The sequence below is a fragment of the Lissotriton vulgaris genome, chromosome 11 (genome assembly GCF_964263255.1).
Source record: "Lissotriton vulgaris chromosome 11, aLisVul1.2, whole genome shotgun sequence".
Classification (NCBI taxonomy): Eukaryota; Metazoa; Chordata; class Amphibia; order Caudata; family Salamandridae; genus Lissotriton; species Lissotriton vulgaris.
The window spans coordinates 161149179-161167552 of NC_141699.1; the positions used below are offsets into that span (position 1 = coordinate 161149179).

Sequence of the window (18374 nt, forward strand, 5' to 3'; positions counted from 1 at the left end):
CCTTAAAAGATTTATGGATATCTTCGTATCCAAAGATTTATTTTTCTTCATTTGTTGTTTGTACATGCTGTGTTTTTTTTCTCTCTCCACAAAACTTTCCCAAAAAAACCCATTCCCATCCAATTTTCAAACCCTAACCCTCTTCCCCCGGGCTGTGTGGTTTTCATTGAGGTGTGACTAAATGACAACAATAATTCCATACACTTGCTGGGGAGGATAAGGTCAAAGCAACAGAAAATCAATTTCAAGGCAGGTCAAGGAATCCGAGGATATATTCTTATTCTGCTTGACACACACCCATGAGTATTTGCAAATCAAATCAGAATTTCATGTTCGCCATCGAGTGGATTCATGATCAGCAACATCCTCCTACATCTGATGAATGCTTATGCTGCTGTGTCCTTCCGTACTATTTTTTGTAGTTGCCATACTCCACACAACTAGTAGTTAACTTTTGATGGAATACTTTAGCATTGCTTAAGCTACAATTTATGGCACTGTTCATGTGTACTGTACTATCTATCGTACTGTTCTAATGCTCCTCTCAGGCCACTCAATGTATCATTTCCTTTTTTTTCATATGCTGCTACTGCCAGTGTGTACCACTACTACTACCACCACAAAAATGACATTTCATCCGTCCAGGATTCCATAGCCAACCTTAATCGCCATTTGCCATGCAGCCAGCCCTATTCCTAGCCCTATACTCTCACACGAATCACAGGTAAGATAAGCATTTTGGGGGAGGAAGAATAATGGAGTAGGAGGAGAGGAGAGACTGACGGTAGTACTAGTAAAGTACTAGGACCATTGAATTCCCTAACTCTGTCAGTGGCACTTTTGTACAAATTTGGGCGATTACTTAGACAATTTGAATCAAGCAGCCAGTTAAGTTTCAAGAAAAACAAACGTACAGTTACCCCCCCCCCCGCCTCCCCCACAAAACAGTAAAAACGCGTATGCTATGTTTAAGTAGAAAATAAATAATTATTTTGATCCCGAACAAAAATAAACTTTCCCGCAAGACCCGACCCACCCCCCCTCCCTAATCCCAACTAATGTTCATGAAATCAAATGTCCCCAAAAGTCCAAAAACCCCAACGCCCAATTCCCACCCTTCTAAAAGTCTTTAAAAAGGGGGCAAGGGACAGTCTCTCTACTTTCGCCGGCGGTGTCCTCCTGTGGCCAGGTGGTCACGCAGCTCTCTCCGGAGGTCCTTGAGCAGGGCTTTCTGCCTCGCCACCTCCTGCTCAAGGTAGGCCACTCGCAGGGTCAAACGTTGCATACGTGCCTTGCAGGTACTGTGGGGGGCAGTTGTTGTTTTCACAGCTCAGCGGCAGCAGGTGGCTGCCGGACCACGGCGCCGTACCGCTGGAGGATTGCGCTGACTGTATGACCCAGGGGCAGCGGAGTAGGATGCAGCTGTCGTGGACGTTGACTGCGACTGCGAGTCATCCTCCCGGGCCACCAGCCGCCGATATTCTGCAACAATTGCCTCCAGCTTCCGTTGCCGGGCCCGGATACCCAACTCCTTCCTTGTTGGTTTAGAAGGAGTATCTATATGAAGAAAGAAAAACATACTGTAACCAATACTCTTTAAGATTAACACAAAATAATTCAACAGAAAGTTGTGTCACAGTAGCACTAGCAACTTGCAAGAACAGTACATAACATTTGTGGCATCTATCCATCTAACCTCCCACTTCGTCTGCCTCTGCTCTAACATTAGTGGGAGTTTAAAGAATTCTACTAGCACTATATGGACTCACTACATTAGACTCAGACAGTCCACCAGTCTTCTTTTTCTCTCTTGTTTAGCGAAATGAGTACGTAAACTTGTGGAAGCTGGCATAATGCCAGCGCAGTCAGCTTGCACCCAAGAAAATCAGACGCAAGCCATGATGACGGAGACTTGCATTACTGTTACCAGTCCAGTACATGCAGGTAGTGAAGCTCTTACTTTTCTATTACGGGTGGCACTGGCCATACTCTGTTACAAGGGCTACTGCTCAATTAATTTAACTTTCACCCTGCCCTGCCCCTGACTACTACAAAAGGAAAATGAAGAATAGAAATAATATGATCATCTATCCCTTCACAGGATATTTGCTTATATAAGGGATGACTTTTGGTGCTTTGTTTTTATTGATTGAGTGAACACTGATAGGCCACACATGAATGACAGTTGAAAAAAAATTATTAACAGAGGTAGTTAGTGGTCCCCGTAATCGCCAGAGGAAGGCACTTGTGAGTTGTGAATTGACTTGATAATTTGAACTATACAATATAGATGCACAATATATGCTGTGCTTGCAAACTACTGTTAGTCAAGGGAGTATTCTGAAAAATTACAACTTCTACTTTCCTCGGCTTTGCTACTCTGGCACGGACGTGCGGTGTTACATGCTCTTCAAAGCAACACTCTTCATCGAGTGACCGTCTACTCTGTCTACATACACCTATGCTATCTATGAGGAAGATACCATCCAGGCATCCATCCATTCAAAGTAAATGTCAATCATTCTTCTTAATGTCTCAACTGGACAAACCTTACTTTTTCTCACCGAAAAACACCCTTTTTATTTTATTTTGTAAACCGCCAGCCATGCATCCGTGCTTGACTTACATTTGAATTTGAACTAAAGGATATATTGCGCACACATACAGTTTCTGTTTCACCCACCCAGGCAGTCCTCTTTTCTTTCTCCTTCCACCGATCCTTGCTTCAGCCTTCAACCGGCCATGCATCAGATTCCCAGCCACCTGTGCCTGCATTCATAAACACGTATCATTCTTTGCCAGTCATTAATTTAACTCATTCGTCCTTCCTTACACCCTTCTTTCCCTTTTCGTTCATCCAATCCATCAAGTTCATCTCTGATCTGACTTGGCTTCTCGATAAAACTTTTACAGCTGAGTTGAAGTCAAATTTAGAGGAGGCCATTGGTTACTCGTCAACTCCTGCCGCTAATGCTATTGCTAATGCGAAGTCAAGGGTGACTGTCTTCTACCTGGTTGACAAAAACTTAGTTCTAAATTTGTAGGTTTTCTTAACAGTAAAGTGTACTTACTTGTACTGTACAACATATACACCCCTGCAGCGAGCCTACTCTGCAATCTCAATAAGGAAGGAATATAATAGCTTAAGCTAACCACTGCCCGCCACCACCGTGGCATCCCCCACAGCAGTTCCTGCTGGCACCGCATCCGCCCCTGGAGTGACCGCCTCCGCGCTGGCCCTGGCACTAGTGGTGTGCTGTGCCGATGGTGTTACGCTTAGAAAATACATTTAATATTTTTAAATGCCATATACACCACTCCCTATTTTGTCTAGGAATGAAAAAATAATATGTTACTACATAAACAACTTTAATTATTTGTGACTCTCTAGTCTAAACTAAAAATTCCCCTTTCTGAAGGGGAGGGTGTTTTTTATTTATGCTTAGCCATAACATGCTACACTTTTTGGCACAACTGATGAATGCTTGCTTTTTAACACTCACCATTTCTCTCATAACAGACAGAAGCTTCCCTTCTACGAACAAGAGCAAGATGTTACTCTGAGTCGTCATCATCACCACCAAGACTTTAAATTCCAACCTGGTGAGGGCTCTCCCACAATTAATGTGTAAAATCAGCCACTGTTCAGTTTTAAAGAGTTCACTGTTTATCTTATATGAATGATGTTGATTTTAATAAATGTTTTTATATAATGCACAATTGAAATGTAATATACAGAGTACACACAGAGCTAGTTGTTTTACTTTTAATAAAGCTTTAAAAATAACATAGACTCTGTGGTTTTTGGTCATGAGTGAGTGAGCGAGAGGGTTTGCAATTTGCAAGCATGAGTCCATGACTCTGAGAGGTCAGGACTCTGACTCCGTAGTCTTATGTTCTGGGATGTTCTGCAACTACAGAGCCATCATGTGGATTACCTTCGGAGGATCTAGGACGGACACTGCTGCACGAGGCCTATCTGTGGGCTTTGAACTTTTTGGGACAGAACGAAGAGCGAACAAACCACACTTCCCATAATGCCCCACTCTGTCATTGGACTTGCCCATCTGGGGGCGTGGACATTGGCATTTTATAATAGGAGGTGTGGCTCGTACAAACCAGAACCATCCAGCCTCTGAGGAAGAAGGTTTATCCTTTGAAACGCGTCAGGCACTTACGGATGGAAAGGCTGTCAAACCGGATCGTGCTGCAGGCGATGTCTTTACCTGAATAAAAGACTTTTCGTCACTGCTGGTTTTGTGTGCGACTCTTTGCGCAGGCAACTTGGAGCTTTCATTTTCTGGCGGTGGACCTGACCGCCGAGTTTGCACCACCTCGAGAATTCAGGGGGCCACAGGCTCTGCAACTACAGAGCCATCCTGTGGATTACCTTCGGAGGATCTAGGACGGACACTGCTGCACGAGGCCTATCTGTGGGCTTTGAACTTTTTGGGACAGAACAACGAGCGAACAAACCACACTTCCCATAATGCCCCACTCTGTCATTGGACTTGCCCATCTGGGGGCGTGGACATTGGCATTTTATAATAGGAGGTGTGGTTCGCACAAACCGGAACCATCCAGCCTCTGAGGAAGAAGGTTTATCCTTTGAAACGCGTCAGGCACTTACGGATGGAAAGGCTGTCAAACCGGATCGTGCTGCAGGCGATGTCTTTACCTGAATAAAAGACTTTTCGTCACTGCTGGTTTTGTGTGCGACTCTTTGCGCAGGCAACTTGGAGCTTTCATTTTCTGGTGGTGGACCTGGCCGCCGAGTTTGCACCACCCCGAGAATTCAGGGGGCCACAGGCTCTGCAACTACAGAGCCATCCTGTGGATTACCTTCAGAGGATCTAGGACGGACACTGCTGCACGAGGCCTATCTGTGGGCTTTGAACTTTTTGGGACAGAACGAAGAGCGAACAAACCACACTTCCCATAATGCCCCACTCTGTCATTGGACTTGCCCATCTGGGGGCGTGGACATTGGCATTTTATAATAGGAGGTGTGGCTCGCACAAACCGGAACCATCCAGCCTCTGAGGAAGAAGGTTTATCCTTTGAAACGCGTTAGGCACTTACGGATGGAAAGGCTGTCAAACCGGATCGTGCTGCAGGCGATGTCTTTACCTGAATAAAAGACTTTTCGTCACTGCTGGTTTTGTGTGCGACTCTTTGCGCAGGCAACTTGGAGCTTTCATTTTCTGGCGGTGGACCTGGCCGCCGAGTTTGCACCACCCCGAGAATTCAGGGGGCCACAGGCTCTGCAACTACAGAGCCATCCTGTGGATTACCTTCGGAGGATCTAGGACGGACACTGCTGCACGAGGCCTATCTGTGGGCTTTGAACTTTTTGGGACAGAACGAAGAGCGAACAAACCGCACTTCCCATAATGCCCCACTCTGTCATTGGACTTGCCCATCTGGGGGCGTGGACATTGGCATTTTATAATAGGAGGTGTGGCTTGAACAAACCGGAACCATCCAGCCTCTGAGGAAGAAGGTTTATCCTTTGAAACGCGTCAGGCACTTACGGATGGAAAGGCTGTCAAACCGGATCGTGCTGCAGGCGATGTCTTTACCTGAATAAAAGACTTTTCGTCACTGCTGGTTTTGTGTGCGACTCTTTGCGCAGGCAACTTGGAGCTTTCATTTTCTGGCGGTGGATCTGGCCGCCGAGTTTGCACCACCCCGAGAATTCAGGGGGCCACAAGCTCTGCAACTACAGAGCCATCCTGTGGATTACCTTCGGAGGATCTAGGATGGACACTGCTGCACGAGGCCTATCTGTGGGCTTTGAACTTTTTGGGACAGAACAAAGAGCGAACAAACCACACTTCCCATAATGCCCCACTCTGTCATTGGACTTGCCCATCTGGGGGCGTGGACATTGGCATTTTATAATAGGAGGTGTGGCTCGCACAAACCGGAACCATCCAGCCTCTGAGGAAGAAGGTTTATCCTTTGAAACGCGTCAGGCACTTACGGATGGAAAGGCTGTCAAACCGGATCGTGCTGCAGGCGATGTCTTTACCTGAATAAAATACTTTTCTTCACTGCTGGTTTTGTGTGCGACTCTTTGCGCAGGCAACTTGGAGCTTTCATATGTCATGTGATCAAGGCAGGGATCTGCCGAAACGCGTCGTGGCTGATGTGGTTGCACTTTAAAGCGAAATAAAAAAAGAAGCACCGAATTGGGTCTACCTCTTCTTTTTGCGTGTTCTGGCTGTCGGTTTCGCTTGAGAGACTGAGACGAGTTCTTGCAGCATATATATATATATATATATATATATATATATATATATATATATTTTTTTTTTTAGGTTTCATGGTTGGGTTTGTGTTTTGTGGTACAGGGGTATTTTTAGGTTTCAGGGCTGGGTTTGGGTTTTGGGGTACAGGGGTATTTTTAGGTTTTAGGGCTGGGTTTGGGTTTTGGGGTACAGGGGTATTTTTAGGTTTCAGGGCAGGGTTTGGGTTTTGGGGTACAGGGGTATTTTTAGGTTTCAGGGCAGGGTTTGGGTTTTGGGGTACAGGGGTATTTTTAGGTTTCAGGGCTTTTTTGGGGTTTTTGGGTACAGGGGTATTTTTAGGTTTCAGGGCTGGTTTTGGGTTTTGGGGTACAGGGGTATTTTTTAGGTTTCAGGGCTGAGTTTGGGTTTTGGGGTACAGGGGTATTTTTAGGTTTTAGCGCTGGGTTTGGGTTTTGGGGTACAGGGGTATTTTTAGGTTTCAGGGCTGGGTTTGGGTTTTGGGGTACAGGGGTATTTTTAGGTTTCAGGGCTGGGTTTGGGTTTTGGGGTACAGGGGTATTTTTAGGTTTCAGGGCTGGGTTTTGGTTTTGGGGTACAGGGGTATTTTTTGGGTTTTTTAAATACTTAATCTATTTTATAATATATATATATATATATGTACAAAATAATTATTTTAAAATAATATAATTAATTAAATTAATTTAATTTTAATTAATTAAATTTTTAATAAAGTAATATACTTACCTATACTTACGTTGTAATGGCATGCGTTGTAATAGCATCTGCTATGTAATGTCATGCGTTGTAAAGGCATGCATTGTAAAGGATCCTGCGTTGTAAAAAATGCGTTGTAACGGTGTGCGTTGTAAAAGTTTGCGTTGTAACGGCATACATCCTACAAAAGGGAATGAGGCCTAGGCCTTTTTCCTTTCTCATTTGTACCTACAGCTATGGTATTTTTGTTACCGAGACTCCCATTCCGACGATGGGGAATGATATAAAAGCATGGGAATCTATGAAAGTTACCAATACTGGGGATCCAAAGTTACCGGTAAATAACTTGTTTTCTTTTAAAGTAACGAAAAGTAGAAAAAAACACAAAATACAGATGTACAAAAATAGAGTGATAGATAATGAGTAAAAAAGATTTTAAAAAAGTTCAAACAAACAAAGGATTACAAAGATTGAAGGAGGATTGAAAAAGCATGCCCAGAACCATAGCAATGAATAAAGATGGCTGCGCCTATTGCGACCACGTGGGTAAGTTTGTGCGATATTTCCCCCACGAGTACGCAAAAACGGACGCGAACACCCAATTACGCCCCGCACGTAGGAAATGCACAAGGCGAGCATGCAACTAGCGCCCGGAAACGGAAATACGCAACGCGAACACTGAAAATAAGATGGCCGCGACCATGTACTACCGCATGGGTTACTTCGCGGTCACCGCGCTTAAAAAAATCCTGTGAACACGCAAAAATCTTTAAAAACGCAAATTTGCAAAAGTTTGTGGATTTTGCGGACCGCGAGTACGCTTTCGCGCTAATTCGCGTACCGCGAATTCGCAAAATTCACCCATACTTAGTAATAACTTGGCATTTGACCTTTACACTGCGTAATATACGTGCGAGTGCACATTTATTAGTGCTGCTGCTCTAAATATGTTGCTATTGGGCTACAATTATTGTCACATCTATCTATTTGTCTGCGTCTAACAGAAGAGTGTCATATGCTATTCTTTAAAATTGCTGCAAGAGGTGTAGCCTCGAGAGGTCATGATGGCTCACTACTCACTAAACAAAGGAATAAATTGCATTCGATACACTGCTCATCCACATACGTCTTTTATGGCATGGCACTTTTCCATGCATATTTCCTTTTTAAAAAAAATTATTTAACTTCATCAGACAGTTAAGTGAGAGCATTAAGGTAAAATTATTCTAACATGAAATCTGTGAGGCAACACATGGTGTTTTTGTCAATTTTCATGTACTGTGGGAATATACTGGAATGTTTCCTTTGTACTGTAGTAATATTGCACGTTTATAGAACATTGAAAATGTGTCAATTTCTTAATGTGTTATTATCATTTTAGGGTGCTCTCAGATATAATGATACACTTTCCAACATATCAAGAGGAAATTACTTTAGCTGTTAGTCCATTAAAAGTTAGTTTTAAGAGTTATGCTGAGGAAGTTACTGGTAAGTCCTGATTTTATTTTAAGAAATTAAGCTTACTATTGTTCACCTAAATATAATCCCATACCTGCGCTCAGGAAACACGTATTGGACTGATATATAATGTATTTCTTTTTTCCCTTATTTATTTGCATTATTTTACGAAGCACCTCATCTTGTCTTCTGCTAAGATCTTACATGATGATTGGTTAGTGTTTTGGATTTCATATGTAGGTGATTACTATTCAAACAAGTTCTGTGTCTGGCCTCATTTTCATTCTTTATTCTGCATCCCAGTGGAAAATGGCAGCAGGGTTGGTAGCTAAATTCAATTTCACCTCAAAGCTGATGGTCTATCTATGATAATCCTGCATTGAATCAGAACCACCCCAACGCTACTCCAATTTCCTCTTTAAGAATGCTACATTACAATGCATTAATTGCTGAAAGTCAAACAAAATTATTATTTGTCTTTGACCATGCACCGTGCTCTGCTTCCTTTTGGCTAGGTTGCGCTATTGAAATACCATATACATATATCATGGACATTACTAATCTCTGCTGCTTTCTTGTTCTTTTAAAACTAATGAAATGTGTAAATAAAAAGAGCATTTACTTAAAGAGACTCAACAGCGAGTAGCAAACATTTATGGCAGTATCTTTTATAAACAGAGCACTGGGTGGGTGACTGTGTTTGAACTTAAGAAATATTGCTGGATATACAATGATATATGATTTCTCTTTGCTTGCATTTGTTTTTCAGAAATCACAAAGGTTGTGCGTACGGAAATACATCTTTGCCCGGATGAATTTGACTACTTTCAAGTTGGAGTTGACTCGGAAGTAACATTTTGTCTAAAAGAATTGAGGGTAAAATTTAAAATAGGATTACATTACAAAATGTAGAACAAATATTCATTTCCTGACATATATGGAGACAAATTCAAAAACAACTGTGTGAATGCTCCTGATCTGTGTTTTTCTACATAAGGCACTATTGAGTTCATCCAGCCTAGGTAGTTGAAGGGCTTCTTTGCTGTACCAGTCATACTCACAATCAAAGGGCCAGGCAGGAACCAGAATGAAACAGTGTTACGCCCCTGAACATGCCAGAGGAAACAAAGAACTCTGTGGCACCTGGAACTCACACATTCCTTCAGTTGTCAATTATTACCTCTGTGTCCGCTACATCAAAATCTACTACTACTGCATCAAACCAACTACCCCAATACATTAACCACACTATTCGAACCCTAAATCTACAGATAACTTTTACATTCCGCTACAATGAATGTCATTTATTTAATTAATAATGTCAAACACATCCCTCAAACTTGGTTATCAAATTACAATTATACAATACATAAGCCTAGTCTTATTGCTTAATTAACTACCAAAAAGAAAAAGATGACCAGGGAGCCATCAAAGAAACACTAGTTCTCCAGTATTGGGTCTGTCATAGATTCACATGCTTGAATCATTCCTCGTCAAAGTGGGAGTCCAGGGTACCATAGTAAAGCAGTATGTGATAGCATCATAGGCTATAATAGCAATGCAAAGTCAGTTTAATGGCCTATCTATGTCCATTTAAAAGAATAATCAAAATTGAGCTGTAACCAATCAGGCGACAGCACCCTCTAGAGCACTCCTAACAGAGGCTGAGTTCCTCAGATTTTCTACCACACGTCATGTGAAGGGAGTCTCTCTGCGCTCTGCTCAGTTTGTTCCTGTATATCCCAATTTCTCTGCATCTACAATGTCTGAGTCTTCTGAGAAAGGCCTCTTCAGATCCTGCAAGTCCTGTGGGACGAAAAGACTACAAGTGGATTATCCACATAGAGACTGTCTCTATTTCCTCTACCCTCAACATCAGGTAAAGCAGCGCATGATTTGTCAAGCTTTTTCTTCTAGAACCTTAAGAGACAGGGAGGGGAGGCTACTTCTGTGGCTATAGAAGTATAAATCCCAACAATCCAGCTCTTCTGGAGAGGACAGTGATTAATCTGCCAGACCCCACAAAAGGTCAAGATCCTCTGACCATGGGGCTTCAGAGGGGAGTAGAAAGGCCTTGAAGGCACATTATAGGGACCATCTGAGAAAGGAGAAACTTAAGCTCATCTCCACAGGGGTGACCTTCTCCCAACCCTTTACTCCATCTGTGAAGAAAGGGGAGTGAAAACGCCCTCCTTCCTCAGAAAAGTCGACGTCGAGGACAAACAATCCTCTCAGAACACTATCAACATTATCGTTGACGCTGGTATAGACACCGGCGACCGCCACCGACGTCCCTTACACTAAGCCATCATCGCCAAATACCTCGATAATGGCAGCTATTATGCTCCCATTTTGTTGACCAAGGTGATTTTCTCCTCTAAGTCAACGTCAACGACGGAGCTGAGCTCAACTACAACAACGTAAATGAAAACACTGTTGACGAAGACACCATTGACTGGAACACCGTCGGCAGCGTCGTCATTGATAATACCACCGTCGACGGCTGTACCACCAAATATAGCTCCGTCTACGACATCACCATCGATAACAGCATTGTCAAGTTCTACACAGTAAACAGGGAAATTCTTTTTGTCAATGCCCCAGTGTACATTCACATCGTCGGTGACATCATCAACAGGATTGTTGATAAAGAATAAAATTACAAAGATAACAAAGACTGCTTTAAGGCCTGAAGTGATCTCTCCAAGCAGGGTCTCACCTTTGCTACCGAGTCACTTATTAGACTTAGAAGAGTCGAATGATGATGGACTTTTGGGGATGCAAACAGTCCTTCAGAGCTCCAGCTGAAATACCAGGATAAGGATAATGGTGATGAGGGTGAGGAGTAGTACTATCAATCATACTATGACCATCTTAGGCGGCATTATGAACACTATGAATACCACCGGTATCCTCAGCCTAGACAAGATGAAATGCTAATGCCCATTTCTCTAATTCAAGATCTACAGGCCATGCTGTAGGCAGCTGCGGCCCGTGCGGTTAAGAGTGGTGGGGTGGTGAAGGGGGTAGTTTGACAGACGATGAGGGGATATTAATAATTTATTTACTTTTCCATCGTCGGTCAAAATACCCCCCCCCCCACACCGCTACACCGATCTTACCTGGACGGGCCCGGGCTGGCTGCAGGATTATAGGAGAAGATTTCTGGAACCTCCACAGGAGTAGCCACTCGCACCACCCCAGCCTGCTTCTTCTGCCACGCCAAGGAATATCCCTTGCCGATAATGCCCAGGGTGACACCTGTCTCAAATATCTCAGCACCTTCAAGGGAGGACCACTCCTGCTCAGAGCACAAGAGGAAGGAAGGAAGGCGATATCCCTGACCGTCAACATCCAAGAGAAAAATTAGATGACTACTTTGCCCCTACTATGTCTTCTCCACCACCTCATCCTTCAGTCTCTCCCCCAAAGGACATGGGGGTTTTCATAACCTGAAGCATGATTCCATCTTCTGTTTTTTTTTATTGCATAAACTCACATCACACAGCTTCAGGCCTACAACCACGCGGTCCGGGCGCATCATATATCTTTCTGGCAAGTCTTAGACATTGTTTTACACAGCCCGTCAGCTGGCAACCCGGGGGTCCAGCGGCATTTTCCGATAGACAGTTAAAATCCAGGTGCAGTCCCCAGTAGTGCAGGATGCATTCCCCATATGCATTTTCCAGTTTTTCGCCCTCTGCCCTTCCCTGTTGTCCTCGTACTCCATAGTGTGCCAGTCTAGCAGATAGACCTGAAAGCTCGTGATTAAACGGTCTTACAACGACCCTCAGTGCAACCAAAAAGAAAAGAAGAAACCCACCCGCCCCCCAACCTTACCCTCCAAGTGGTCGTCCCGTGCTGTGCCGTTTAGTACAAGATTGTGCTGTCCTGACCTGTCTAGCATCCGCCTCAGCTGCTCGTAAGTCCCTTATTTGCATACAAGTCTCCCCTAGGCACAGCCCGCCCGTATGCCCGCACCCGTAGTAATGACTTAACCTAGCTGTGTATACGTTCCATTCACACTAGCATTGTTCCACTCCTCTGCTCCTCACTCCTCTTCTGTCACAGCGCCTCACCCTCCTGTATGGACACCCTCACTCATTTGTTCGTGCAATCATGGCTGCCATTCATTCTGATGTGGAGTCATTTTTGTCGTGCCCCACCCATCACAGGGATTCGTTATCAGAGTTGCTGATGCCCTCACGCTGCTGCCCCTGTATGTAAGAGTTGTATAGCGCCCAGAATTTCTTTGGACGGCTTTTTGGAGGTAGCAGTTCACTATATGTTTCCGCCTGAGTACTACAGTACAGCATGTCCCGCACCCATCTGGACATGGTTGGTTTCGGGCCTCTCATCCAGCACTGTGCCACAACTCTCCGGGCCATTAACATCCCCATGTCAGTGATTCTGCGTAGCGCGACCGGAAGCCCTCTAGAGTTGCCAATGAGCGCAATACCAGGGTCCGGGGCAACATCTACCTCCAGAATTTTGCTCATTTCCGTGAACACCTCGTGCCAGAATGTCTGAATGCCCGGACAATTCCAGGCTAAATGCAGGAAGTCCGCATCCGCCACCTGGCATCGTTCACAGTTTGCCGTTGCCCGCAGACCATACTTATGAAGCCTCTCCGGGGTGTAGTACACCCTTTGTAAGAACTTGAAGTGGATAAGTCGATGCTTTCCGTTGAGGGAGAGTCGCTTCGTATTTTCACAGCAGTATTGCCATGTCGCGTCGTCTAATGTAATATTTAGGTCTCTTTGCCAGGCTAGTCTAGCCTTCATGAGCTGGCGCTCACCATGTGATCTTGTTGCTTTGTAAAGGTTTGTAAGGAGCTTCAGAGGTTCCTTATGCTTGATAACATAGGTCAATTCAGGGACATCCGGGGGTTCCGCCATATCCGGACCCAGAAGCTCCAAGAGCGCACTTCGGGTCCTATGAAAATGAAAGCGTTGCAGAAGTGTGGGTTCGGTGTCGTTGCCCTGCACCTGCATCCAGGTTTTAACAACTCCGTCCTGGAAGAGATCGCCTGCCTTACTTATTCCAAGCTGTGCTAGTTCAGTAGTGACCGCCTATTCTGCCATGGGTGGAAGCCACAGCATCCGTTCCAGTGACATCTCCGGCGAATATAGTAGCGCCCCTCCCTGCCTTAGCAGGAGCGAATGCCAAGCATGGTTTGTAGAGGTGATAGAGTCCAGCATTCCTGTCCGGCGGTCTTGCGGCTTGCAAATTGTTGCCGGAAGCGGCAGCGGGTGCGCAAATAGTCTCTCCATGTGGACGTGTGGGATCATTTTCCATCTTCTGTTAGGGAGTCTAACTGCTTTCCTCATGCTTTTAAAGAGCAAGCCAGAAAGTCTGCCAGAGCCATCCCATTATAGACTGTATCAGGGAACAGGGATAAAGATAGGCCCAGCTACCATCAGACTTACTGCCAACCATCCTCAGCAGCCTACAACAAGCAATGGCAGGAGCGCGTGGGATCGCCTGGCCGGGACTCCTGCTGGGCTCAAGCAGCTCATGAGCTTGGCAGGGGTCGGAGAGCAGTCACCCAGCGCTCCAGCCGGGGGAATTTCGGCAGAGGCCACACAGGAGTAGGAACAGGAGGCTCCTCAGCCAAATTGGATTGTTGTAAAGCCACTGAGACCTCGGGGACTCCAGAAAACACAGCCCAGTCTTTGTGAAATCTCTGAGACTTTGGGGACCCCGGAACATACAAGTCAGAGCCTCAATAAGGGGGGGGGGCATTGCAGGGTGGCCGCTTGAAGGGAGGAAAAACAAAAAAAAGTAATACTTATGTTAAAATAAAAGTTACCTTCAATTAATAAACAGAAGAAGTGTATTTTGGCTATAAAGAAGATAGCCCAACAGAACATAGTGGCCTTGCAGGCACCAGATAATGCGAAGGAGGCATCGGATAGTAGTATCTCTCAGCGCAGTTACCAGCTTAGAAGTCAGCATCAAGAGGCCCCACTGGGGATACAGAGTCTAAATTTTCAACTTCAAAGGGCATAGTGGGGACAGAAACTATTGCACCAAATTTAGGCTGTACAGTCACAGAAGATAGGGTTAGTCCTAGAAGGAGAAAACAGAGGAGAAAAAAGGCAGATGCACAAATACAAAAGTTGAAAATTATGCCTTCTCTAAAGACTTCTTATAAAGTGGTACCAAAGACCCTGATATTAAAAAGGTGGGGGCGTGGCTAAGCCGCTGAATTAGATGGCCGCGACGTAGAGGAGCTCCGCCAGAACCTAAGCTCTCCCTCGATATCCATCATATCTATCCATCACCCGAGAAGTGAGTTAAACACCGGGATGTCCGGATGGGTGACGGCCGAAGACTCCGGCTCCCTTGGCCCGGCGGACCAACAGGAATCGCTGCGGTGCCATCAGACCTGCCCAAAGCCCTCAGCCGGGAGCTGTCATGTTGAGAGTGGGGGTGTGGCCAATTCTAGATCCGGCCTCTGTCCGATGCGAGGCCGTGGCACGGGGCTACATCGGCACCGGAGGGGGTCAGAAGAGCTGCGGTGCCTGAGACGGCTGGCAGTGTGGCAGCTCGGCGGCCGCTGAGAAGGATCCCGGAGGCCGTGTGGTGCGGCTGATAGCGTAGACCCTTGGTAGCCCGGGTGGCTTTGCCTCGGCTGTTGGAGCACCCGCGTCGGCACCCCCAGCGGGTGCAGAGTTGCCGCAACGATAATCCCCACCAGCACCCAGACGTGGTGCTCGACGGGCAGACCCCCTCTGACCTGGGGGTATGCACAATGGTTGCGGGTGGCTGGGGAGTCGGCAGCCGCTGTTACAGGAGTGGTGGGGTGCGACTGAAACCAGGCCGCTGTCCGTTGCTCTGGCTGGCATGGTGCCACTCTCCCCCCCCCAATTGGCCCCTGTGGCGGTGAATCCTGGGGTGGTCCTGCGCTGGCAGAGGGGTGGAGACACTGAGCTGACACAAGCAAAGGTAACTGCCGGGCTTGGAGGCGAGTGAGCGTGGGCTGTCTCTGGGGCTCGCACATATCGGGCAGTGGTCACCTATGGTGACATCAAGAGCATGTAGGTGAAAAGGGGCCGGCGCTAATTGCCCTTTGGTAGATTATTGGTGGTGTAGGGTCCATCTCGGAGTGTGTTTATTGTAGTGTATACGGGAGGGTCTGGGTGGCAGAGTGTTTATCCTCACAGTTTAATTCTACTAGTTAAAGTTCGGGCGACAGGCACTCTACATAGTTGTAGGATGGGCAGTTTGATGCCCAGAGTGCAGGGGAGCAGGGAGGGGGGGAGTTGGGTTGGGGGGATCGTTCATTGTAAGTTCAGAGATGAAGATACTATCTCTCCGTAGACAAAGGGAGGAATCAACGGTTCGCTTGTGCATTGATGAATACGCACTGCGATAAAAGCATACGACTCCTGAGCTGGAATGTCAATGGTTTAGGGGACAAAGTTAAGCGATGCACAGTTCTGCAGCTGATCGAGCGGCACTCCCCGGAAATAGTGTTCCTTCAGGAGTCCCATCTAGTTGGTAACTCGTGTCAGACACTGAATAGATGGGGTTGCAGACTGGTAGTACACTTGTGGCTTCACTACGGGATCCAGGGGGGTAGGCATTATGCTAAAGAAGTCATTTCCACTGTCAATACAACGCACTTGCACTGACAACATGGGTCGGTATGCAGCCATTACAGGGCAGTGAGAGGTGACAACGCTGACATTGATGTCCATATATGTTCCACCCCACCGGGCCTGCAGGGCTGTTTGTTTAAGGATCTTGGGGCTGTCATGCTTTAGTTTACAAAGGGATATTTCAAAGCGGTCTGAGACTTTAATGCAGTGGTATCGGGAACACTAGACTGTCATCCCCCACGAAACACTGGCCCTTCCCAACAGTAGCTTCTTGACTTTGTGGAAGTAATGAGCCTGACAGATGTGTGGAGTGTACTTCACACACAGAGTCTCCTAACTCCTATACACTTTCCACTCAGGGGCACATAACAGTCTTTCCCGCATAGATTACCTTCTAATGCCGGCATCCCAGGTGAGCAGTGTACATGACTTAGGACACTTAGCGAGGGGTACATTAGACCACTCTCCTATCTCGATGGAGGCAGTCCTACATGAAAAAGGGGTAGGGAGGGTCGCACCGATCAACCCCTGGTATCTTCGGAAGCCAGTGGTAAAAAAAAGGCATGTTTCAGGCAATGGATCACTATTTTGCGGAAAATGTAGGTTCTGTGACCTCGCAGCAAATTATATGGGAAGTGTTCAGACAGTGCTAAGGGGGCAGGCGCTCTCGCTCAACGCAGGGGTGCCAAAAGTGAAGGTGAAAGACCTGGTCCGTGCGGAAACGGGCATCCCCGGATTGGAGGACAAGAGTCATGGAGCATCCATGGAAGAGATAACGCATGAGCTCAAACTCAAGAGGGAAGAGTACAAGTTACTGGCTACTGAAACGTTAGGCAGGGAAAAGGATGGCAGGCTATACAATTTGGGTGATAAGGCCCGGAAGCTCCTAGCATGGTTGGACAGGAAGGAATTGGCTAGTCGATTAGTGCCAGAACTTACGGGTACTAGTGGCGAGAAAATAACACATCCACAGGCGATCGCCAACGAGTTTACCGAGCATTAGTGGCAGGTATACCGGGTAAGTTCCTCCTGATCTGAGGAAGACTCACAAGCAATGCTTTCAGACATTTGACTCCTAACCCTGTCCACAGAGGAAAAGCAGTCACTAGATAGTGCCTTTACTAATGATGAGATCGTGCAGGCGATCAGAAACCTCTAACCCGGTAAGGCGCTGGGTCCTTACGGCCTGACGATTGAATTGTATAAGCTCAAACCGGATGCCACGGCACCGCACATGCGGGCGATGTTTGAAGAAAGCTGGAAAGTGGGTCTGCTTCCCCAGGATCAAAGGGTAGCAACTCTAGTTACCATATACAAATAGGTAAACCTAGAGATAGGTGTTCATCCTACAGACCCATTTCCCTACTGAACGCAGAGCCCAAGATCCTGGCAAAGTTCTTGGCGAGTCGCTTGACCTAGGGTATTAGTAGGCTGGTTCACCCTGACCAATCAGGCTTTATGCCCAACTGAAACACTGCATTGAACCTGAGGAGATTGCATGGGGCACTGGGGAGACTCGGACGAATCACCAGGATACAGTGGTGGTCTCGTTGGACGCCACCATGGTGTTCGACACTATCGAGTGGTCATACCTGTTCGTAGTCCTGACAAAGATAGGTTTCGGGCCCGGGTTCAAAGGGAGGGTGCGGCTACTGTACGCTGAACACTAGGTGCAAATAGTGTCAACAATAAGAAATCTGAGGTGTTTGCACTGAGTCACGGAACACGTCAGGGGTGCCCGTTGTCACCGCTGCTGTTTGCTCTTTCCCTCAAGCCCCTGGCGGCGTGGATCCCCAGGGACCCGGTAATCCGGGGTATCAAGTGGTCTGAGACCTGGAAGGACCACATCTCCCTATATGCGGATGATATCCTTTTGTATCTGGCTTCTCCCAGGTCATCGCTCAACGCAGTCCTCGATATATTTGCCAGCTTTGGGAGACACTCTGGCTATACAATTAACTGGGCTAAGTCCTTAATGTACCTCCTAAGTGGTGATCCTCCACGCCTGCCTAAAAACTGTCCAATTCAGGTTGGTGAAGGGGCCTTCCAGGACTTGGGAATATTCATTTCGGTGGACCCCAAGATTCGATATGACCGAAACCTGCTCCCCCCCCACCCTTCGGGGACTGAAATGAGATGTTGAACATTGGAGTGCACTCCCTCTCTCCTTATAAAATTAAAGAAGAAATTCTCACAAAGGCGCTAAAAAAGAAGACACTAGCAGTAGACGGCACTAACTTCGAGATAAGATCTGACATATCTCAGAATACGGCTAACAAACAATGGGAGCTGGGTAAATTAATTGAACGCCTAAAAAAGTTGGATGTCACAGCACAGTTGA

The 18374-nt window shown here is 46.3% G+C and overlaps 1 protein-coding gene across 1 annotated transcript in view; it reads left to right on the top strand.

Annotated features, from left to right (window-relative positions):
* RAD9B (RAD9 checkpoint clamp component B) overlaps nucleotides 1-18374 on the top strand; it is a 636801-nt gene that overhangs the window by 323237 nt on the left and 295190 nt on the right. Inside the window, exons 6-7 of the mRNA XM_086942453.1 lie at nucleotides 8350-8456; nucleotides 9196-9302. Coding sequence (XP_086798579.1) covers nucleotides 8350-8456; nucleotides 9196-9302 — 214 coding nt within the window. The remainder of the gene's footprint in view (nucleotides 1-8349; nucleotides 8457-9195; nucleotides 9303-18374) is intronic.